The 16,966-nt window shown below is 34.9% G+C and overlaps 1 protein-coding gene and 1 pseudogene across 8 annotated transcripts in view; one reads left to right on the top strand and one right to left on the bottom strand.

The window, feature by feature from the left end:
* ARHGAP5 (Rho GTPase activating protein 5) overlaps window positions 1–16,966 on the top strand; it is a 110,759-nt gene that overhangs the window by 55,533 nt on the left and 38,260 nt on the right. For 5 of the 7 annotated variants that reach the window (XM_081047426.1, XM_081047425.1, XM_081047427.1 and 2 more), the window contains one exon: window positions 13,887–14,034. In XM_081047426.1, coding sequence (XP_080903552.1) covers window positions 13,887–14,034 — 148 coding nt within the window. The remainder of the gene's footprint in view (window positions 1–13,886; window positions 14,035–16,966) is intronic. The other 2 variants (XM_081047429.1, XM_081047428.1) reach the window with 1 other exon arrangement.
* On the bottom strand, window positions 7,155–7,851 carry LOC308497476 (ATP synthase subunit O, mitochondrial-like; annotated as a pseudogene). The gene has a single exon. The product of its transcript is annotated as an ATP synthase subunit O, mitochondrial-like (transcript).

Genomic DNA, 16,966 nt, shown 5'->3' with positions numbered 1-16,966 from the left:
CCTTATCCCCAACCCCCTCCCACACACCCATCTAACCACTCTCGGTTTTTTCTCTGCGTCCCCAAAACTGACTCTGATTAGTTCATCTGCTTATATTTTAGTATTTGCTATGTCTTTCCTGTGCTATCTGTTCGACCACGATATATTACATTTCAGCTTGAGATTGAAATGCAACTAGGTGGTCAGTTTTTAAAGTATATTTCTGATTCATGTATTCTAATGAGACTTCATTTAACTGATTGGGTCAGAGGTATGCTTGTTTTCACTAATTTAAAAGCAAATGTAAATTTCTTCAGTGTGGCCTTCTATTTAAGCTTTTTTCCTTAGCTTTCATAGCAGTATACTGAATGTTGAACAAAACGGGACATAGCACAAATTATTGAAATTACTTCTATTTCTGCAAAATTACAATTCTTAGAATGTATTTAGTTAATATGTCAAGGAGGCATTTAACTCCTACAACATATTGTGTTCTTATTATAATTTTAAATCGGTGAATGATTGTTACTATTACAAGACTTACAGATAAGTTTATAGGGTTGTCAATTTTATGTACTCCAGTATTTGGTATATGACATATTGTCCTACATTACATAGTCCAAGAAGAGTTATTTCTATAATAGGTGTAGTTTTATAATTTCTAGTTCTGTAATGTTTTCTTGTCATCTCAATTATGTTGTAAAAGAGTCCTCAGTAAAGAGGGCAGGAATTTTTGATGTTTCCAATTCTTAGAGCAAAATATAAGGTTGGGACAAAAGTGATCTTGTGATTTTTATCTAAGTTTGTCCAAATAAAAGGTACATCTTGCATATTTTATGTATAAAGTAATTGTTTTGGGCTTTTTTGAAATTGTTCATAATCTTTAAAAACTTGGACAGGTTTAGTATTTTCCCTGGAAAAATGCACATGCACAAAATTTTATTGGAGTTTTAAGGACTCTAGCTTAAGAACCTCTGTTGATGTTAGGGAGGAGGAAGACACCCTGAAATTTGTCATTCTTTGCTGATGCTCTGATTGGCAACCATTAGAGTAAAAGAAAGTACCTAACAGATGAGATGGGAAGCAAAGGGAGAAACACTGGTTTTAAGAGGGAAATGCTGGGTGTAATATAAAACTTATTTTCATTTGAATTCATTTTAAAGTATGTATTTGGAGAACCTGGGAAGAAATCCACCCATTATTCAGTTGAATAGCTAGGTGTTTTGCTAGGACCCTTTCTAGGTGACTCCAGGTGTGTTTTTTTGTTCGTGAAGTTGTTAATGACATTAATAAAATACCTGCCAGGTAGGTAATATATGTTGAAATGCTTAGTATGACGATGTCGTCTTAGAGATGAATCAATGCTAGAACCAGTTTGTTGGTGTATACAGGAAACCAGACATTTATTTACCCTTCAATTATTTTCTCTCCCTCTTTTCACCTAGCATTAGCTTAAAGGGTATGAAAGAGCCTTCACAACATCTTAGATTTTCAAAGTGTGTTTGGACTCTCATCTAGCACCTACAGCTTTTATAGACTTCTAAAAAAGGTTAAATAAACCTTCATGGAATCCTGGCTCCCATGAAAGACTTCTTTCTTATACTGATGTTATGCAGTGGTGTAATACTTAACTCCTCCCACCTCAAGTAGTTTTATTGCTTTGTAGTTTAATAAGTTTTGTTTTTCTTACTACATTGTAAGCTTTTTGAGGGCAGTTAATGATTCTTCATTTTTGTGTACCTGACATTAGTGTTTCTCAGTTTTGAGTTATGTATTAATCTATTTTAAAATTAAAATCCTCAGACTTCTCAAAATACATCTGTGGCCATCTCCCAAACTTGAGTTCTTGGTCCTTGTTTTTGTTATCCCAGCACAGTGGTTCTCCACAGGGTCAATTCTGCTCTCCAGGAAGCATCTGACAATGTCTGGAAACATTTTTGGCTGTTACAACTGGGATGGGGAGTTTTGCTACTGGTACCCATTGGGTAGAGGCCAGGAATTCTGCTAAGCTACCTCAAATTCCTAAGTGATATCCCACAACAAAGGGTTATGCAACCCAAAATGTCAATCATACTGAAGTTGAGAAACCCTGTATAGCAGAATGTGGTCTTTAAGGAAATTTCCTGTGAGATTCTAGAAGTAATTCATACAAGTCATGTTTGTACCTGCTTCATTAGGAAAGGCAGGTTTTTCCTCATACGTCATAGATTTTACTTCCCTGTCCTCACCATATTTGGGTAAGAATATATTTTCAGGAAGAAGCTACTGTGGGGCAAAGCTGCAGGCAATTGCTGTTTGTTCTACTTAGCTGATTTTTATTCTGCTGTAAAGTACAGTTTCATTTCATTGTCACAGTTGTACTTGAGATTGTCATAACTTTTTACTTAAATTATTCCAATAAGCTATTTTAAAGTCATTTTAATTAGAGATAATTGTATATTGACATACCATAAGATAATGCAGAGAGATCCCATGCACCTTTTGCCCAGTTTCCCACAAAAGTAACATCTTGCAAAATTATAGTACAAGATTACAACAGGGTGTTGACATTAATATGACCCACAGATCTTAAATTTAGATTTTCCCAGTTTTACTTGTACTCATTTGTGTTTGTATTTAGTTCTTTTTTGTTGTTTTTTAAGTTTATTGGGGTGACAATTGTTAGTAAACTTACATAGATTTCAGGTGTACAATTCTGTAATACATCATCTATATCTCACATTGTGTGTTCACCACCCAGAGTCACTTCTCTTTCCATCACCATGTATTAGATGTTTTTATAGTTCCGTGCAATTTTTCATATGTAGGTTTGTGTATCTACCACCACAATCAAGATGCAAAACAGTTCTGTCACCAACAGATCCCTCCTGTTTACCTTTTATAGCCACACTCTCCCTTCTCATTCCCTTCCATACATTACCCTTGGCAACCATTAATTTGTTTTCCATTTTGTTGTTTTATAATTTTGCCAGTTCCAGAATGATGTATAAATGGGATCAGGCAGTATGTAACTTTCTGGGGTTGATTTTTTTTCTTTCAGTATAATTCCCTTGAGATTCAGTCAAGTTGTTGCATAAATCAATAGTTTGTCCCTTTTTATTGTTGAGTAATATTCCGTATATGGGTATAGTACAGTTTTTTAACCTGTTGAATGACATCTGTGTTGTTTCTGGTTTGGGGCTATTATGAAAAAAGTTGCTGTGAACAATCGAGTGCAGATTTTTATATGAACATAAATTTTCATTTCTTAAACCTAGGAGTGCAGTTGCTGGGTCAAATGGTAATTTCATATTTAGTCATTTTTATTCAATTAAAGTTTATTGGAGTCACAATTGTTAGTAAAACTACATGGATTTCAGGTGTACAATTCTGTAATATATCATCCACACATCACATTATGTGTTCACCACCCAGAGTCAGTTCTCTTTCCATCACCATATATTTGATTCATATTTCATCTTAATAAGAAACTGCCTGTTTTCTAGAATGATGTACTATTTTAAATTCCCACCAGCAATATGTAAAGATCCAGTTTCTCCATGTCCTCATCAGCATTGATGGTGTAGAAACCTTTAAACTGAGTTTCTGTGTCTCCAATTCATTCGCTTCAAACTATTCTTGTATGGTACTTTCTGGGGATATGAGTAATAGAAGTACTTAATCTCTCTACAAATTAAATTTGTAGCCTCTGTATAAAGTTCAAGTTCCTTATTTAGGCACTTACAGCCATTTGTGATGTGGCCCATGCCTACCTTTCTACCCTCATTATTTATTTCTATAGATACTTTATAGTTCCAGGTATGTTGAAATAGATGCAAAACCATAACTACCTCAGAGCTGTTGCGATGATTAGATTATGCATATACTATTAACAAGTACCTAATGTATAGTGAACAGTAAGTAAATGGCAGTTTCTAGTAATTTCTGAGTATTTAGGCTGAAATATAGTAGGCACCCAAATGTTTAGATGAGTGAATGACTTACAGACCAGATTCTTTCTAAATTCCTAAAAGGTCTCTGACGTCATGTCTTGCTTTATAAGTTCTACTTTTTGAAGTCTGGGTTTAAGCCTTACATCTGATTATTTTGACACTTAATCATACACTATTTTGTATGTCCTTTTAATTAAATGACTGATAATGAGATGTTTTTTCCTTCATAATAGATTATCTGTTTCTTGAGGGCATTTAATTTTACTTCACTGATTCTTGTATCCTGCACAGTACCTAGCATGATGTTACGCACACAGTAAGTGCTCATTTCTTACACACTGTTGAAAGTATATCACTTCATATCCAAATGAATTCACATAGAGTTGGCTGTTTAATTTTTCTTGTAATTTTATAAGTAATCATTATTTTGCATGAATCCTGATTTTATTAGGTTTGGATGTCTAAGCTTAGGATACCTGTATAGTGACTCCCATAGGAATGAGTAATTAGGTATAATGAAACTGCATAAATTGGTAAATAAACCAACAATACTTTGTTTATTTATTAACAGAAATATTACATGGTAGAAGCTTTCCCTGGCTCCTGTTTATAGTTCTTTTTGCTTCTGTCAGTGTTTACTGAGCATCCACCATGTGCTATATTGTGCCAGGTACAGGTATCAAAAATGGGAAAAGTGAACATATTCTAGATAGTATTTGGGAAGTCATACCAACAGGCTTTGCAGGCATTAGCTGTGGATAGTAAAGGAAAAGGGAAAATCAAGGTTGACTCTTAATTTATGGTTTAAGCAACTGGGTATGTTTACTGAGATAATGATGACTAAAGGTGAAAAGTTTCAGGCCAGGTGGAATCGAGACATCTGTTTGTACTTTCTATGTTATGTTTAAAATATCTGTGTTGACATCCCAGGGGAAGTATTAAAGTTAGAAGTATGAATCTGGTGCTCAGAAGAAAAGTTATCAGGATATAAAAGGATTTAAAGCTATGATATTAGATAAATTCATGTAAGGGGAGAGTACATCTAGAGAAGAAGGGAGGGTTCAGAACTAAGTTTGAGTAGACCAGGAAGAGGTGTTGGCAGATAAAGCTGGGAAAGGAATCCTTGGTGAATAAAGAGGAAAAACTTGTGAAGAGTAGTGAGTGACATGGGAGCCAAGAGAGCATGTGTTTAAGGAGGAGAAGTAGTCAAAGAATGTTGCTACGACCTCAGGAAGGACAGAGAGAAAACTTTTTGATTTGATAGTACAGAAGTATCTGATCTTGACAAGCAGTTTAGTGGAATGGAAGAGAACGCCAGATGAAAATAGGTTGAATGGAATGTGAAAAGTAGGGGTAGTAGGTGTAGATGACATCATCAAGAATTGTTGTGAAAGGGAGCAAGAATTGGAGCAGCAACTAGAGAGTATTTATACATTCATCAGAATAATTTGGGAGAGACCCAATGAAGCTGTAGGGGAAAAGGGATGAGGGTAGGGTTAACTCTGTGCAGTCAAAGCTTTCTGCCTTGAAGAGAACATCAATGTTAATGATATTTAACAGCAATGTTGCTCTTTTAAAAACAAGAAGTCATTACTTTTGCCATCCTTTTTAAAAATTTTATTAAATTTATTGGTATGACATTGGTTAATAAAATTATATACATTTCAAGTGTATAGTACTATTAATACATAATCTATATGTTGCATTATGTATTCACCACCCAAAGTCAGATCTCCATCACCATATATTTGACCCCCTTTACCTTTATCTACCTTCTGCCTAGCCCCTTTTCCCTCTGGTAATCACCATACTGTTGTCTGTATCTATGAGTTTTTGTTTGTTTGTTCATTTGTTGCTTTCAGTTTTATATCCCACATATTAGTGAAATCATGTACTTCTTGACTTTTTCCATCTGACTTATTTCGCTTAGCATGATATTCTCAAAATCCATTCATCATGTTGCACATGGCACTATTTCATCATATGGCTGAGTAGCATTCCATTGTACATATGTACCACATCTTTATCCAGTCATCTATTGAAGGATGCTTCAGTTTCCATGTTTTGGCCACTGTGAATAATGCTGCAGTGAACATAGGGATACATATATCTTTACGAATAAATGTTTTCGATATTTTCAGGTAGATACCCAGAAAAGAGATTGATATGATAACTCTGTTTTTATATGATAACTCTGTTTTTTTGAGGAACCTCCATACTGTTTTCCACAGTGGTTGTACCAATTTACATTCCCACCAGCAGTGACTGAGGATTCCTTTTTCTCTACAACTTCTCCAACACTTGTTATTAGTTGTCTTGTTGATAATAGCCATTCTGACAGGTGTGAGCTTGTATACAGTGTGGTTTTGATTGGCATTTCCCTAATAGCTGGTCAAGTTGAGCATCTTTTCATATATCTGTTGGCCATTTGTATGTCTTCTTGAGAGAAGTGTCTGTTCAGGTCCTCTGCCCAGTTTTTAATTGGATTGTTTGTTTCTTGTTGTTGTTGAGTTGTATGAGCTCTTTATATTTTCGGAATTAACTCTTTATTGGAGGTGTTTGCAAATGTCTTCTCTCTTTTGGTTGGTTGCTTTTTGTTTTGTTGATGGTTTCTTTTGCTGTGCAGAAGCTTTTGAGTTTGACATAGTCCCATTCATTTAGTTTTGCTTTTACTTCCCTTGCCTTGAGGTCAGATTCATGAAATCCTAAGACTAAGGTCCATACACTTAGTACCTATGTTTTCTTCTACGTATTTTATTGTTTCACGTCTTATATATAGGTCTTTTATCCATTTTGAGGTAATTTTTGTGAATAGTGACAAATATGGTCCAGTTTCATTCTTTTGCATGTGACTTTCCAATTTTCCCAGCACCATTTATTGAAGAGGCTTACTTTTCTCCATTAAATGTTTTTGGCTCATTTGTCGAAAATTATTTGCCCATATATGTGTGGGTTTATTTCTGGGCTCTCATTTCTGTTCCATTGGTCTGTGTGTCTGCTTTCCTGCCAGTACCATGCTGTTTTGATCATTGTTGCTTTGTAGTATAATTTGAAGTCAGGGAGTGTGGTATCTCTGGCTTTGTTCTTTTTTCTTAGGATTGCTTTGGCTATTTGGGATCTTTTGTGCTTCTATACAAATCTGATGATTTTGTTCTATTTCTTTAACATCCTTCCCCTCCCCCCCCCCATTCAGGAAGCATTTTATTGTTGCTCCAAGTTTAAGAATTTTTCCCTGACAGAAAATCAGTGCTTTAGGAAAACCTCTTGCATAACCCTGCTCAGCTTCTGAATCTTGGTTTTTGCAGACATAATCAACATATTTTTCTCCAATACGGACAGTCATTCCTCCCATGATTGATGGATCAATCTTAACTTCTAGTTCCAGTAGCTGATTTTTATTTAGGAAGCTCTTCAGCACCGTTTAATTAAGAAAGAGTGGCTACATCTGAAGGAAATGCGATAGTAACTGAGCAAGGTACTTCGCCACGGTGCACACTCATCATGGTAAAAAAGGCGGAAATGACTCCAGGGGTATTGTTCAAGTGACCATTTTCAGCAAGCAAATTGATCAGGTTGAATCTGAGGGGAGAAAACCTCTCTCTTTTGTCTCATCTCATTTAGGTTTTTCACTTTAATGGAATGCTTTAGATAGGGATTCACAATTGAAGCAGCCATTTTTGGATTCCTTCAAGATTTGTGCTACTCTCAACAATTCCTTTTCTATTTGTTCCAGTTTTTTCTGTTTAAGTGCACCAGAATATAGAGCAGTGGCATAGCAACCTTTGATACCATATACCTGAGCAGGTGGCTTCACAAGCTTGGTAAATGGCTTGACCACAGATGTACTGAAGCATCGCATCTGCCGGGAGAGCCCGGACACTGCTGGGCCTGCCAGCTCCTTCCAGGCGCTGTAGGTCAAAGTCGAGTTGGAAGAGCCCATCCTTTTAGTTTCAACTCTTAGAGGAGTCTCTTTGTTTAAGGCATGTGGATAATCAGATTTAGGTTTGTACCTAAGACTCTATTAGTCTGCGAATCTATTAGATTAGCTGATATTATTCCATTTATATTTGTTTTTATAAGTTTCAGTTTGGGTTTTTTTTTGTTTTCTATATTTATTCTTTATCAGTAGCAAAAAAGAAAAATAGAAAAATGAACTATTAGTTTGTGTGCTGCTTATTTTTATCCTTAAATTTGTATTGAACCTCTATTTCAGTTTATTATCCTAATCCCCCACCATAGCACATCATTATTTTTACATTTTGAAGCTTTACCTCTAAATTGTAGAGTAGATTATATTTAACAGCCATACCATTGGAACTTAGAATTAGTTTTATCTTTAATAGTTGCAATGCTAATTTCTTATATTTTTCAAAGCACAGATTCTCCAAATATGGCTTTATTATTGATGATGTTTCATCATGTGTTGGACATTTTTCAGAAGGAATTTGAGTACTGTACTTTAAATATTAATTTTTACATATTTGAGAATTAAAATCTATAGGTGTTTCTTACTCGTATCTGAGTGATATATTGGCCAAGTAAAGAATTCCTGACACATCCTTTTCCTATAAACATTCCTATAGATGAGTCTTCTGTCTTCCCAGTTTTCGTGAAAACTTTGAGGCTAGCCTGGTATTTACCCTCACTTGTTGGTTATTGATTTCTTCTGCCTGGAGGCATTAAAGATTAAAGAAGCTTCCTGAGTTCAGTATGGTATGTCTGTAACTTGATGGTTCACTCCTATTTGTTGTTTATCTTTCCTAGTACATGATGAGATTAATCTACAAATTAAGTTTATTATTTCAGGAGAGATCTTGATTATCTTTGTACTTTTTTCATTTTCACAGACGGTGTTTCAGATCTTTGAAGTATGTTGATGAACAAAGCAGATAAAAATCCCTGCCCTTGTGTGGAGCTTAAATAAATAATAGTACATGAGCAAATTACATAGTGTTGTGGGTAGAGAAAGCAACGTAAGAGAGATTGGGAGTATAGGATAGGAGCTAGAGAAATACAGGCAGTAAGATTGCAATTTTTAATAGGGTAGTCAGTGTAGACCTCATTGAGAAGCTAAAGGGAATAACCAGTGCAAATGTCCTAAGGCAGGAGTCTGTCTGACATGTTCAAAAAGCAAATAGGCCATGTGGCTGGAAGAAGGGAGTAGATGATGAGGAAAGTGGAGGTAAATGAGGTCAGAATTTAGCGAGGGAGAGTTCCACACATGCAGATTGTGTGTGGCCTTGCAGGCCATTATTTTGGAGGCAGTATCATTTTGCTTGGTTGAGAAAGGTCTGTAGGGGGAATGGTGGTAGAAATGGTTGCGGGGACGGTGGATTGAGTTGTCGATGAAATAATCTAGATGTGTGAAGTGATAGCTTGTGGACCATAGAGTTAGCAGTGAAGATGGTTAAGTAGTAGTTAGATTCTATAACTAACATATTTGCTTGACAGTTGGAAGTAGGGAGTGAGAGAAAGAGGGACCAGGATGACTCCTAAGATTTTTAGCTCGAGCAACATAAAGGATGGTGTTACCAGCAGCTGAGATGGAGAAGATTGCAGATAGAGCACATTTTAAGGAAATCATCTGGAGTTCAGTTTTGCACATGTTGAGAAAGATAACGTTTTAGACATTCAAGTGAAGACGTTAGGTAAAATGTTTCAGATAAGTCTAGAGGTCAGAAAGAGCTGAGCTGGAAGTACAATTTGGGTTATCAGCATATGGATAACATTACCAAGAGGGTAAATATAGATGCTGAGAAAAAGAGTCAATCAGTTACTGAGGTCTGGGGTGGTCTCAACATTACAAGTTTGGCGAGGAAGGACTAGCAAAGAAAACTAGTAAGGGGAAGAGTGAGTGAGGTAATAGAGATGGTGTCCTGAAAGTCCAGTCACGAGTGACTGTTGAAAGGTCAGGTAAGATAAGAGCAAAACAATCATTGGTGACCTTAATTAGAACAGATTTAGTGGAGTGATGAGGGTGATAGACTAATTTGAGTACATGTAAGAGGGAATGGAAGGAGGGGAATTGGAGACATCGAGTACAGATGACTTCTTCAGAATTTGTCAGCAAAAGGGAGTAGCGTTATGGGGCAAGTAGCTGAAAGGGAGAGGGAAATTGAGACTTCTTTTTAAAATGAGAGCTAAAGAATATTTTTTTGGTGCATGTCATAGGAGTGATACAGCAGAAAGATGAATTCTGATCTTTGCCACTTTTTTCTGATCTTTTCAAGTATTTTACCAAAGAGGTTTTCATTTCTTTAATGGGTTTTTTCCTTCAGTTTCTTTACCTCCTGTTGTCTCATTTTTAAAAAATCTCTTATTTCAACAATCCCATCTTAAATTTACGAGAATAAAGAAGTCCATATTTTCTTGTTTCCTGGATTGATTCTTTAAAAACTTTGTCAACTGCTTTTTGCTACTTAAGGTTCTTGAGTTCGTTGGTTGCAAATGAAGCAGTTGAGTATTGTCTTTTTGTAAATGTTATTGATCATAATATTTATTTGAGGATATTGCTTAGATATCCCACTTAATATTCATTTGAGGATATATGCTTAGATGCCCACTTACTGTTGCTGAAGTGGGAAAGCAGTTTCTGGAAAGAGCTATTTATTTACCTTTTCCTGGTCCTGTTTACTTGTGCTAATAGTTTTTAATATCTGCTAGACACTTAATTGATAATGTTGTTTACGTTATTTGTGATGGAATGTTTATTTTATTGCGGATATACTTTTCAAGACATGTGATTTGCTTAAGTAGCCAGAAAGACAGACTGTAGGCATTTGCATTTAGGTAGAAATTAAGATATGTGTAAATGTGGTGAATGAAAAGTTGGATTATCATAAATCAGATCTCATTTTCCAGCTGGCACAATTATTTAATTGGGGGCTCCATTTCTGACTAACGGTTGACTATAAACTATAAATGACCAAAAACCATACTTCTCATCTTTTTTTTGCATTTCAGAATATCTTGGTGACATTTTATAGCAGTTGTAATCATCTAGCCTTAGATAGTTTAATTTATGAAATAGATTTTAAATTTATATAAATCATTTTGAATTGGTATAAATTTGTAGTTATAGATCAACTCTTAACCAAGGAGGTGTGTATCATGATTATGTAGAGTTATTCAAAATTCACGTTTTAAAAGAACTCCCTGAAGTGATTCTGCTGCTTAAGAGCTATCACTTATAGAAAAAAAGAATTGTATACATTTTTGTTCATCATAAAGCTACTGCAGGAATGTCTAATCCAAAACTTTTTCTGTGTAGAATTTTTTTTAGCAGTGTCAATTATTAGAAAAATTAAAAGTCACATAAGCTTTTTATGCCTTCCCCCCCATTACAACTTGACTATCAGGACAGTTCTGTTAGTAAATTACCCCTTAATAGTTTGCCGGAAATTCCATGATATAAGCAACTTAGCCTTTCATTACCTTAGATTACTAGCTCTGAATCTTGATGTAACTACAGAATTAAATAACTTGCCCTTGTAACTTTATGGACCCTGGAGAATATTCCCTGAGCATATGCCAGAGAATCAACATTATTTTGCTTCCCTGTCTCCACTCCCCAATTTTAATCAAGTATTTAAGGGCTACTTAGATAAAGTTTACACTTACCTCTCCCCCATAATCTGAATGGTAAGTAAGTGTGGAATGATTTCAGAGTCATCTGAGAGTTTAGATTGGTTGCTAAGGGGCAATGTTAATAGGATTTCTACAGAGATGATTAGAACAGTTAGGACTAGCTAGCTTACTTATCTTAAAACTTTTGTGTTCTTGAGGTGGCATTGCAGACTGTTAAAATATTTTTATCTCTCGCTGTTGCTCTTGCCATAGACTAGGCATTGTTTTCATTAATCTACCTCATACATTCTTTTCACCACTGTATTACCTCTCTCAAAAAATTTGCTTCACTTTTCATTTTTCTAATCAAATGGTTTGCTGGCTAAAACATACCTTAGTGCTCCTGAGAAAAAGGCTTTGGCCAGTGTATCCCTACATCAGCTTTGAAATTATAGTCTCTTCATTTCTACTTCCTTACACATTGTTCTGATTTGGTGGTGGTGGTAGTGGAAGGATCATTTAAGGAGAAAGGATCCATACTACTTGATTTGGTAGGTTAATTTTTGAGCTAGATCAAACACTTGAAGGTTTTGTTGGCAATATTCCAGACATTTGGTTATAGTGTATGTAATCTATATTACCAGAGAGTGATGATAGTATATGAGGATTTAGAAAATGGATTTCATGAGCCCTGGAGGTTTGTTAGGTGGAGCAGCCTAAAATTGAAATGAAGAAAGGACTTAATTATTTAAGATATCCAGAGACTTGAAAGAATACCAGAGGTGCCAAAAAAATGAAAATGTATATAAGTGGACACTTTGGTCAACGTTACTCAAGCAGTAGTTCGCCATAATCAGAAGTGTCTGGACACTGATGGTAACCGCATTGAGCACCTCTTGTAATTGCAGAAGTCAAAAGTGACTTGTATTCATCTTTTGCTATTGGTAAATATTGAGTTACAATTTTAATAGTTTTCTTAAAATGTGTATACATTTTTTTGGCACCCTCTGTACATGGGGGAATCCATCCAAAGGAGAGACTCTCCAGAAACAATAGGAAATTAAGATGATTGGTGCTTTAGGCATTGAAAGCTCTGCCTGTATTCCTTCCCCCACAGACACACCATTTTAATTAGAAATGGTATATTTTTATCCTGTTTTTAGTCAGGAATGATACGAAAAATAACAGATTTGTTATAGTTATACCAGAGAAAATACAAATTTGTAAATAAAATTGGACTGGAAACGGAACAAGCGCTGTCAATAAAAGTGCTCTAACATCTTTGAATTTCTGAAAACTTCCTCATTTTCCTATATTTCAGAGATTCTCAACTGAGGGTGCACAATAGTTATCTATGAAGATGCTTACTATGCCCTGCTCCAGAAAGACTGACTGAGAGTCTCCTCAGCAGTTGAAATTCAGATAGCACTTAGGTTTTTGAGACATCACTCCCTAGTTAACCCACTTTCTCCCAATGCTAGATTGAACATAAACTGAAAATTCTTATTTAATTTTGTTTTTACTATTGTGAAAATGTTTTATCCATGACTTATGAAAATTATTTCTAATTAAGAAATCGAGTCAGTAGATGGGAGGAAAATGGGAAGATAGGGGACAAATGATGGGACTAAAAGTTTATCGAGTTACATAGCTTCATTGTATAATCAATAATTAAAGCTATATAATCAATAATTAAAGCCGGCCCCGTGGCTCAGGCGGTTGGAGCTCCGTGCTCCTAACTCCGAAAGCTGCTGGTTCGATTCCCACATGGGCCAGTGGGCTCTCAACCACAAGGTTGCTAGTTCGATTCCTCGAGTCCCGCAAGGGATGGTGGGCTCCGCAAGGGACTGTGGGCTGCGCCCCCTGCAACTAGCAACGGCAACTGGAGCTGAGCTGCACCCTCCACAACTAAGACGGAAAGGACAACAACTTGACTTGGAAAAAAGTCCTGGAAATACACACTGTTCCTCAATAAAGTCCTGTTCCCCTTCCCCAATAAAATCTTTAAAAAAAAAAGCTATATTATGTTTTTATAAATATAGCTGTACAGACCACACCTAAAGTGAATTGAGCATTGCGTACTCCTAGTTTTTTCTTTGCATAGGCACTGAAAATCTTTTCTAAATCCCTTAATTACTCAGTTTCTTATTATTTTCCAAAGTGAACATTTTTTTCTAGTCAGCCATGTTTTCTCTGTTCACTTTTGTCTCTTTCCATTGCTCAAGTTGCTGCTTCTAGCAGAATTTACTAATGAGCCCCATATTGATGGACATGGTTAGAATGTAGTGTTTAAATATTTCTTTGATTTAAAAAAAATAACACATGTATTTATATTGCTCAATACTAATGTTATTCCGAAGGAAGTTAATTTTAATTTAATAGTTTTAACTTGAATATGTTTTTTTACAGCAGAGAAAGAAAACTAAGAACTTCAATCCACCAACACGTAGAAATTGGGAAAGTAATTACTTTGGGATGCCCCTCCAGGATCTGGTTACAGCTGAGAAGCCCATACCACTATTTGTTGAAAAATGTGTGGAATTTATTGAAGATACAGGTAGGATAGAAATATTGAAAGAGATTTGATTTAAAATTTCACTTCTGCTACACCAACAGTTCGTCAAATGCTCATGATTCATTAAAGCTAAGTTTTGAAAGAGATGTATAGTTCTCATTATTAGGATTGCCTTCAGTATTAACTCTAGATGTAACCATCTGATATTTGAAAGAAGTTTTGTTGTTGGCCAGTAATGCACTTGTTGGAGTTCTCTTTAAAGATTGGCTAAGTCAAATGATAAAGTGTTGAATTTACCTTATTCTGGAATGTAGAATAACTTGATATTAAATTATGCTATTTAATCATACATAGTTGTAATTTGAATCTATAATTTGAAAGTTTCAATGTTTTTAAGTAAATTTTCTTATTCACTTTACACATGATTTTTTCTCTTAAAACTCAGCAATATTTATGAATGAAAGGCAGTTTGGAATGTTACTATTTATTTAGCAGCACTAACTCATGTGGTTTATGTGGTTTGAGGTGTATTTTTAAGGAGTGTGTACATATCCTCACTATTTTAAAAACAAGCCCGCTTACATTTTCACGTTTACTTTGTCCAATGTAAACCATTATCTGAGGGTTGGACTAGTCGGAGTTGAGGAATTAAGGTAGACTGTTAATAGTGTTTATGTGCATTTAAAGTAAGTGTGAGTTAACCATGAAACCTTAGTGATTGAATGGACTGCAGAGTTAATGGTTTGAAAACATGAGCTAATTCCATTTTAGCGTTATTTGTTCTTAATGATCTCCTTTGATAAATAAGCATTATTTAAAAAACAAACTAGGACACATCCTATCTAAAAATTTGATCTCATTTTTACTCAGGTGTACATGTTACTTTTAGTCTGATTATCAGCTAAGTTCTATTCATACTGGGTTGTCTGGCAAGAAGTGCTGACTTTCAGTTTTAATAAAGGAGTGGAAATATGGGTTAATACTTGTTATCTACTAGTATTATAGTTGAAATATCTTCTCCCTTCCATTAATAAGTTTTAGTTTATAGAGCCTTCATTTGGCTACGCCCATAGTCATTTGTTTTTCCTTCAACAAAATATGTAAAAGGCAAATTTCTTGTCTCTATTCCTGTCCATATTTAGCAGAGCAGAAATGCAAATGTTCTTAGGATATTAGCTTCCTGCTTTGAGCTTAAAGAATACTCATTTTTCTCTAGTAATATAATTAGACCTTATGGGTATGACTGAGCAGTTAGAAAATACTTGAAGTAATAATGGGTACCATTTTATACTTTTATTTTTATAATTAAAAATACCCATTTCTTGAATATTTTGATGGTAGTTGACTGATTTGGTTTCAGGAACATGAGAGAATTTCAAGTGTAAGATAAAAGGAAATTTTAGTCCAATTCTTAGCACAATTTGAATTAGGTCAGTCAGCTGACAGGTAATTTATATGTTTAAGCGCTTTTTGAGAAATATACTGTAAGATAAGACCACAAGAATAGTTATATAAAAGGTTAAAGCTAGTTCTTTTGTTATTATAGTATATTGTTTGGTTACATTACTGATTAATGCTGATCAGTTTTAGCAGAAATTCCCACTTTCTTAAGCGTTCAATATTGAATTCTCAATATGGACTGTAGCAGAGCTATCTTCTATTTAAGGTTCAACTTGTAATAATTTAAATATATATCAGATACCTATTACTTAGAAGTTGTATTTGATTGTTTATGAATCCTTAGACACAGTGATATAAATGAGCAATACTTTTATTATTATAAGCAACATTCTTGTTTAAAGAACTAAACTTTTTAAACAACCCCAAAGAAATTATGGTGGATTTTTAAAATCAACTTTATTGATACAATAAAATTCACCAATTTTAATGGTACAGTATGTTTTGATAACTCTTAGCATCATAAGCATTTCCACAATCAAGATATAGAACGCGTTTATCATCCCAAAAAGCGTCAAGTGTTTCATCATTAAATATGATGTTAGCTGCTAGTTTTTTAGATGCTTTTTTATCAGGTTGAGAAGTACCCTTCTTTCTATTCCTAGTTTGCTGTGTTTTTATTCAAAATGGTTGTTGATTTTGTTGGGTGATGTTTGTGTAGCTGTTGAGATTATCATACGATTCTTTTAAAGTCTGTTTAAATGGTGATTTATATTAATTGATCTTCAAATGTTAACTAAACACCACTTGGTCATAGTATTTTGTCTTCTTTATGTATTCCTGGATTCATTTTGCTAAAATGTTAAGGATTTTTGCATCCTGAGGGATACTGGTTTATAGTTTTTTTCTTCCTGTATCTTTGGTTTTAGTACCACAGAAAAACTGGCATTAGGGACTGTTTTCTGGAAAAGTTTGTATAATGGTAATATTTCTTAAATTTTGGTAGAATTCACCAGTGAAACTACTTGGACCTGGATGTAGGAGGTTTTTAACTATGAACCAAATTCCTTTCATAGATACAGGCCTGTGCATATTTTTGTTGTTGTTGTTTCAGGTGTACAAAACAATATAATAGTTAGATATTTCACCCCTCACAAAGTGATAACCCTCCTCCCCCAATCTGTTGCCCCTCTGACATCTTATATATCTATTATACTGCCACTGACTCTATTCCCTATGCTGTACTTCGTATTCTGTGCCTATATATGTATATTAAATTATAATTGACATACAGTATTACTCAGCTTCTGCTTCACATGTACAGTGCAGTGGTCAAGCATCTACACAGTTCATGAAGTGGTTGCCCTAATAAGACATGTGCCCATCTGAAACCCTATAAAATCTTTACAACATTATTGATTATATTTCCCAAACTGTCTTTCATATTCCCATGGCAATATTGTAGTTACCAGTTTATGCTTTTTAATCCCTTCCTCTTTTCCCTCATCCCTACCCCCTCCCTTCCAGCAACCATCAGTTTTTTCCTCTATATCTCTGAGACTATTTCTGTTTACTT

The sequence above is a fragment of the Rhinolophus hipposideros genome, assembly GCF_964194185.1.
Source record: "Rhinolophus hipposideros genome assembly, chromosome: 5".
Taxonomy (NCBI): Eukaryota; Metazoa; Chordata; class Mammalia; order Chiroptera; family Rhinolophidae; genus Rhinolophus; species Rhinolophus hipposideros.
The sequence above is the reverse complement of the archived record's forward strand: the minus strand, read 5'-3'. Positions and strand labels throughout refer to the sequence as shown.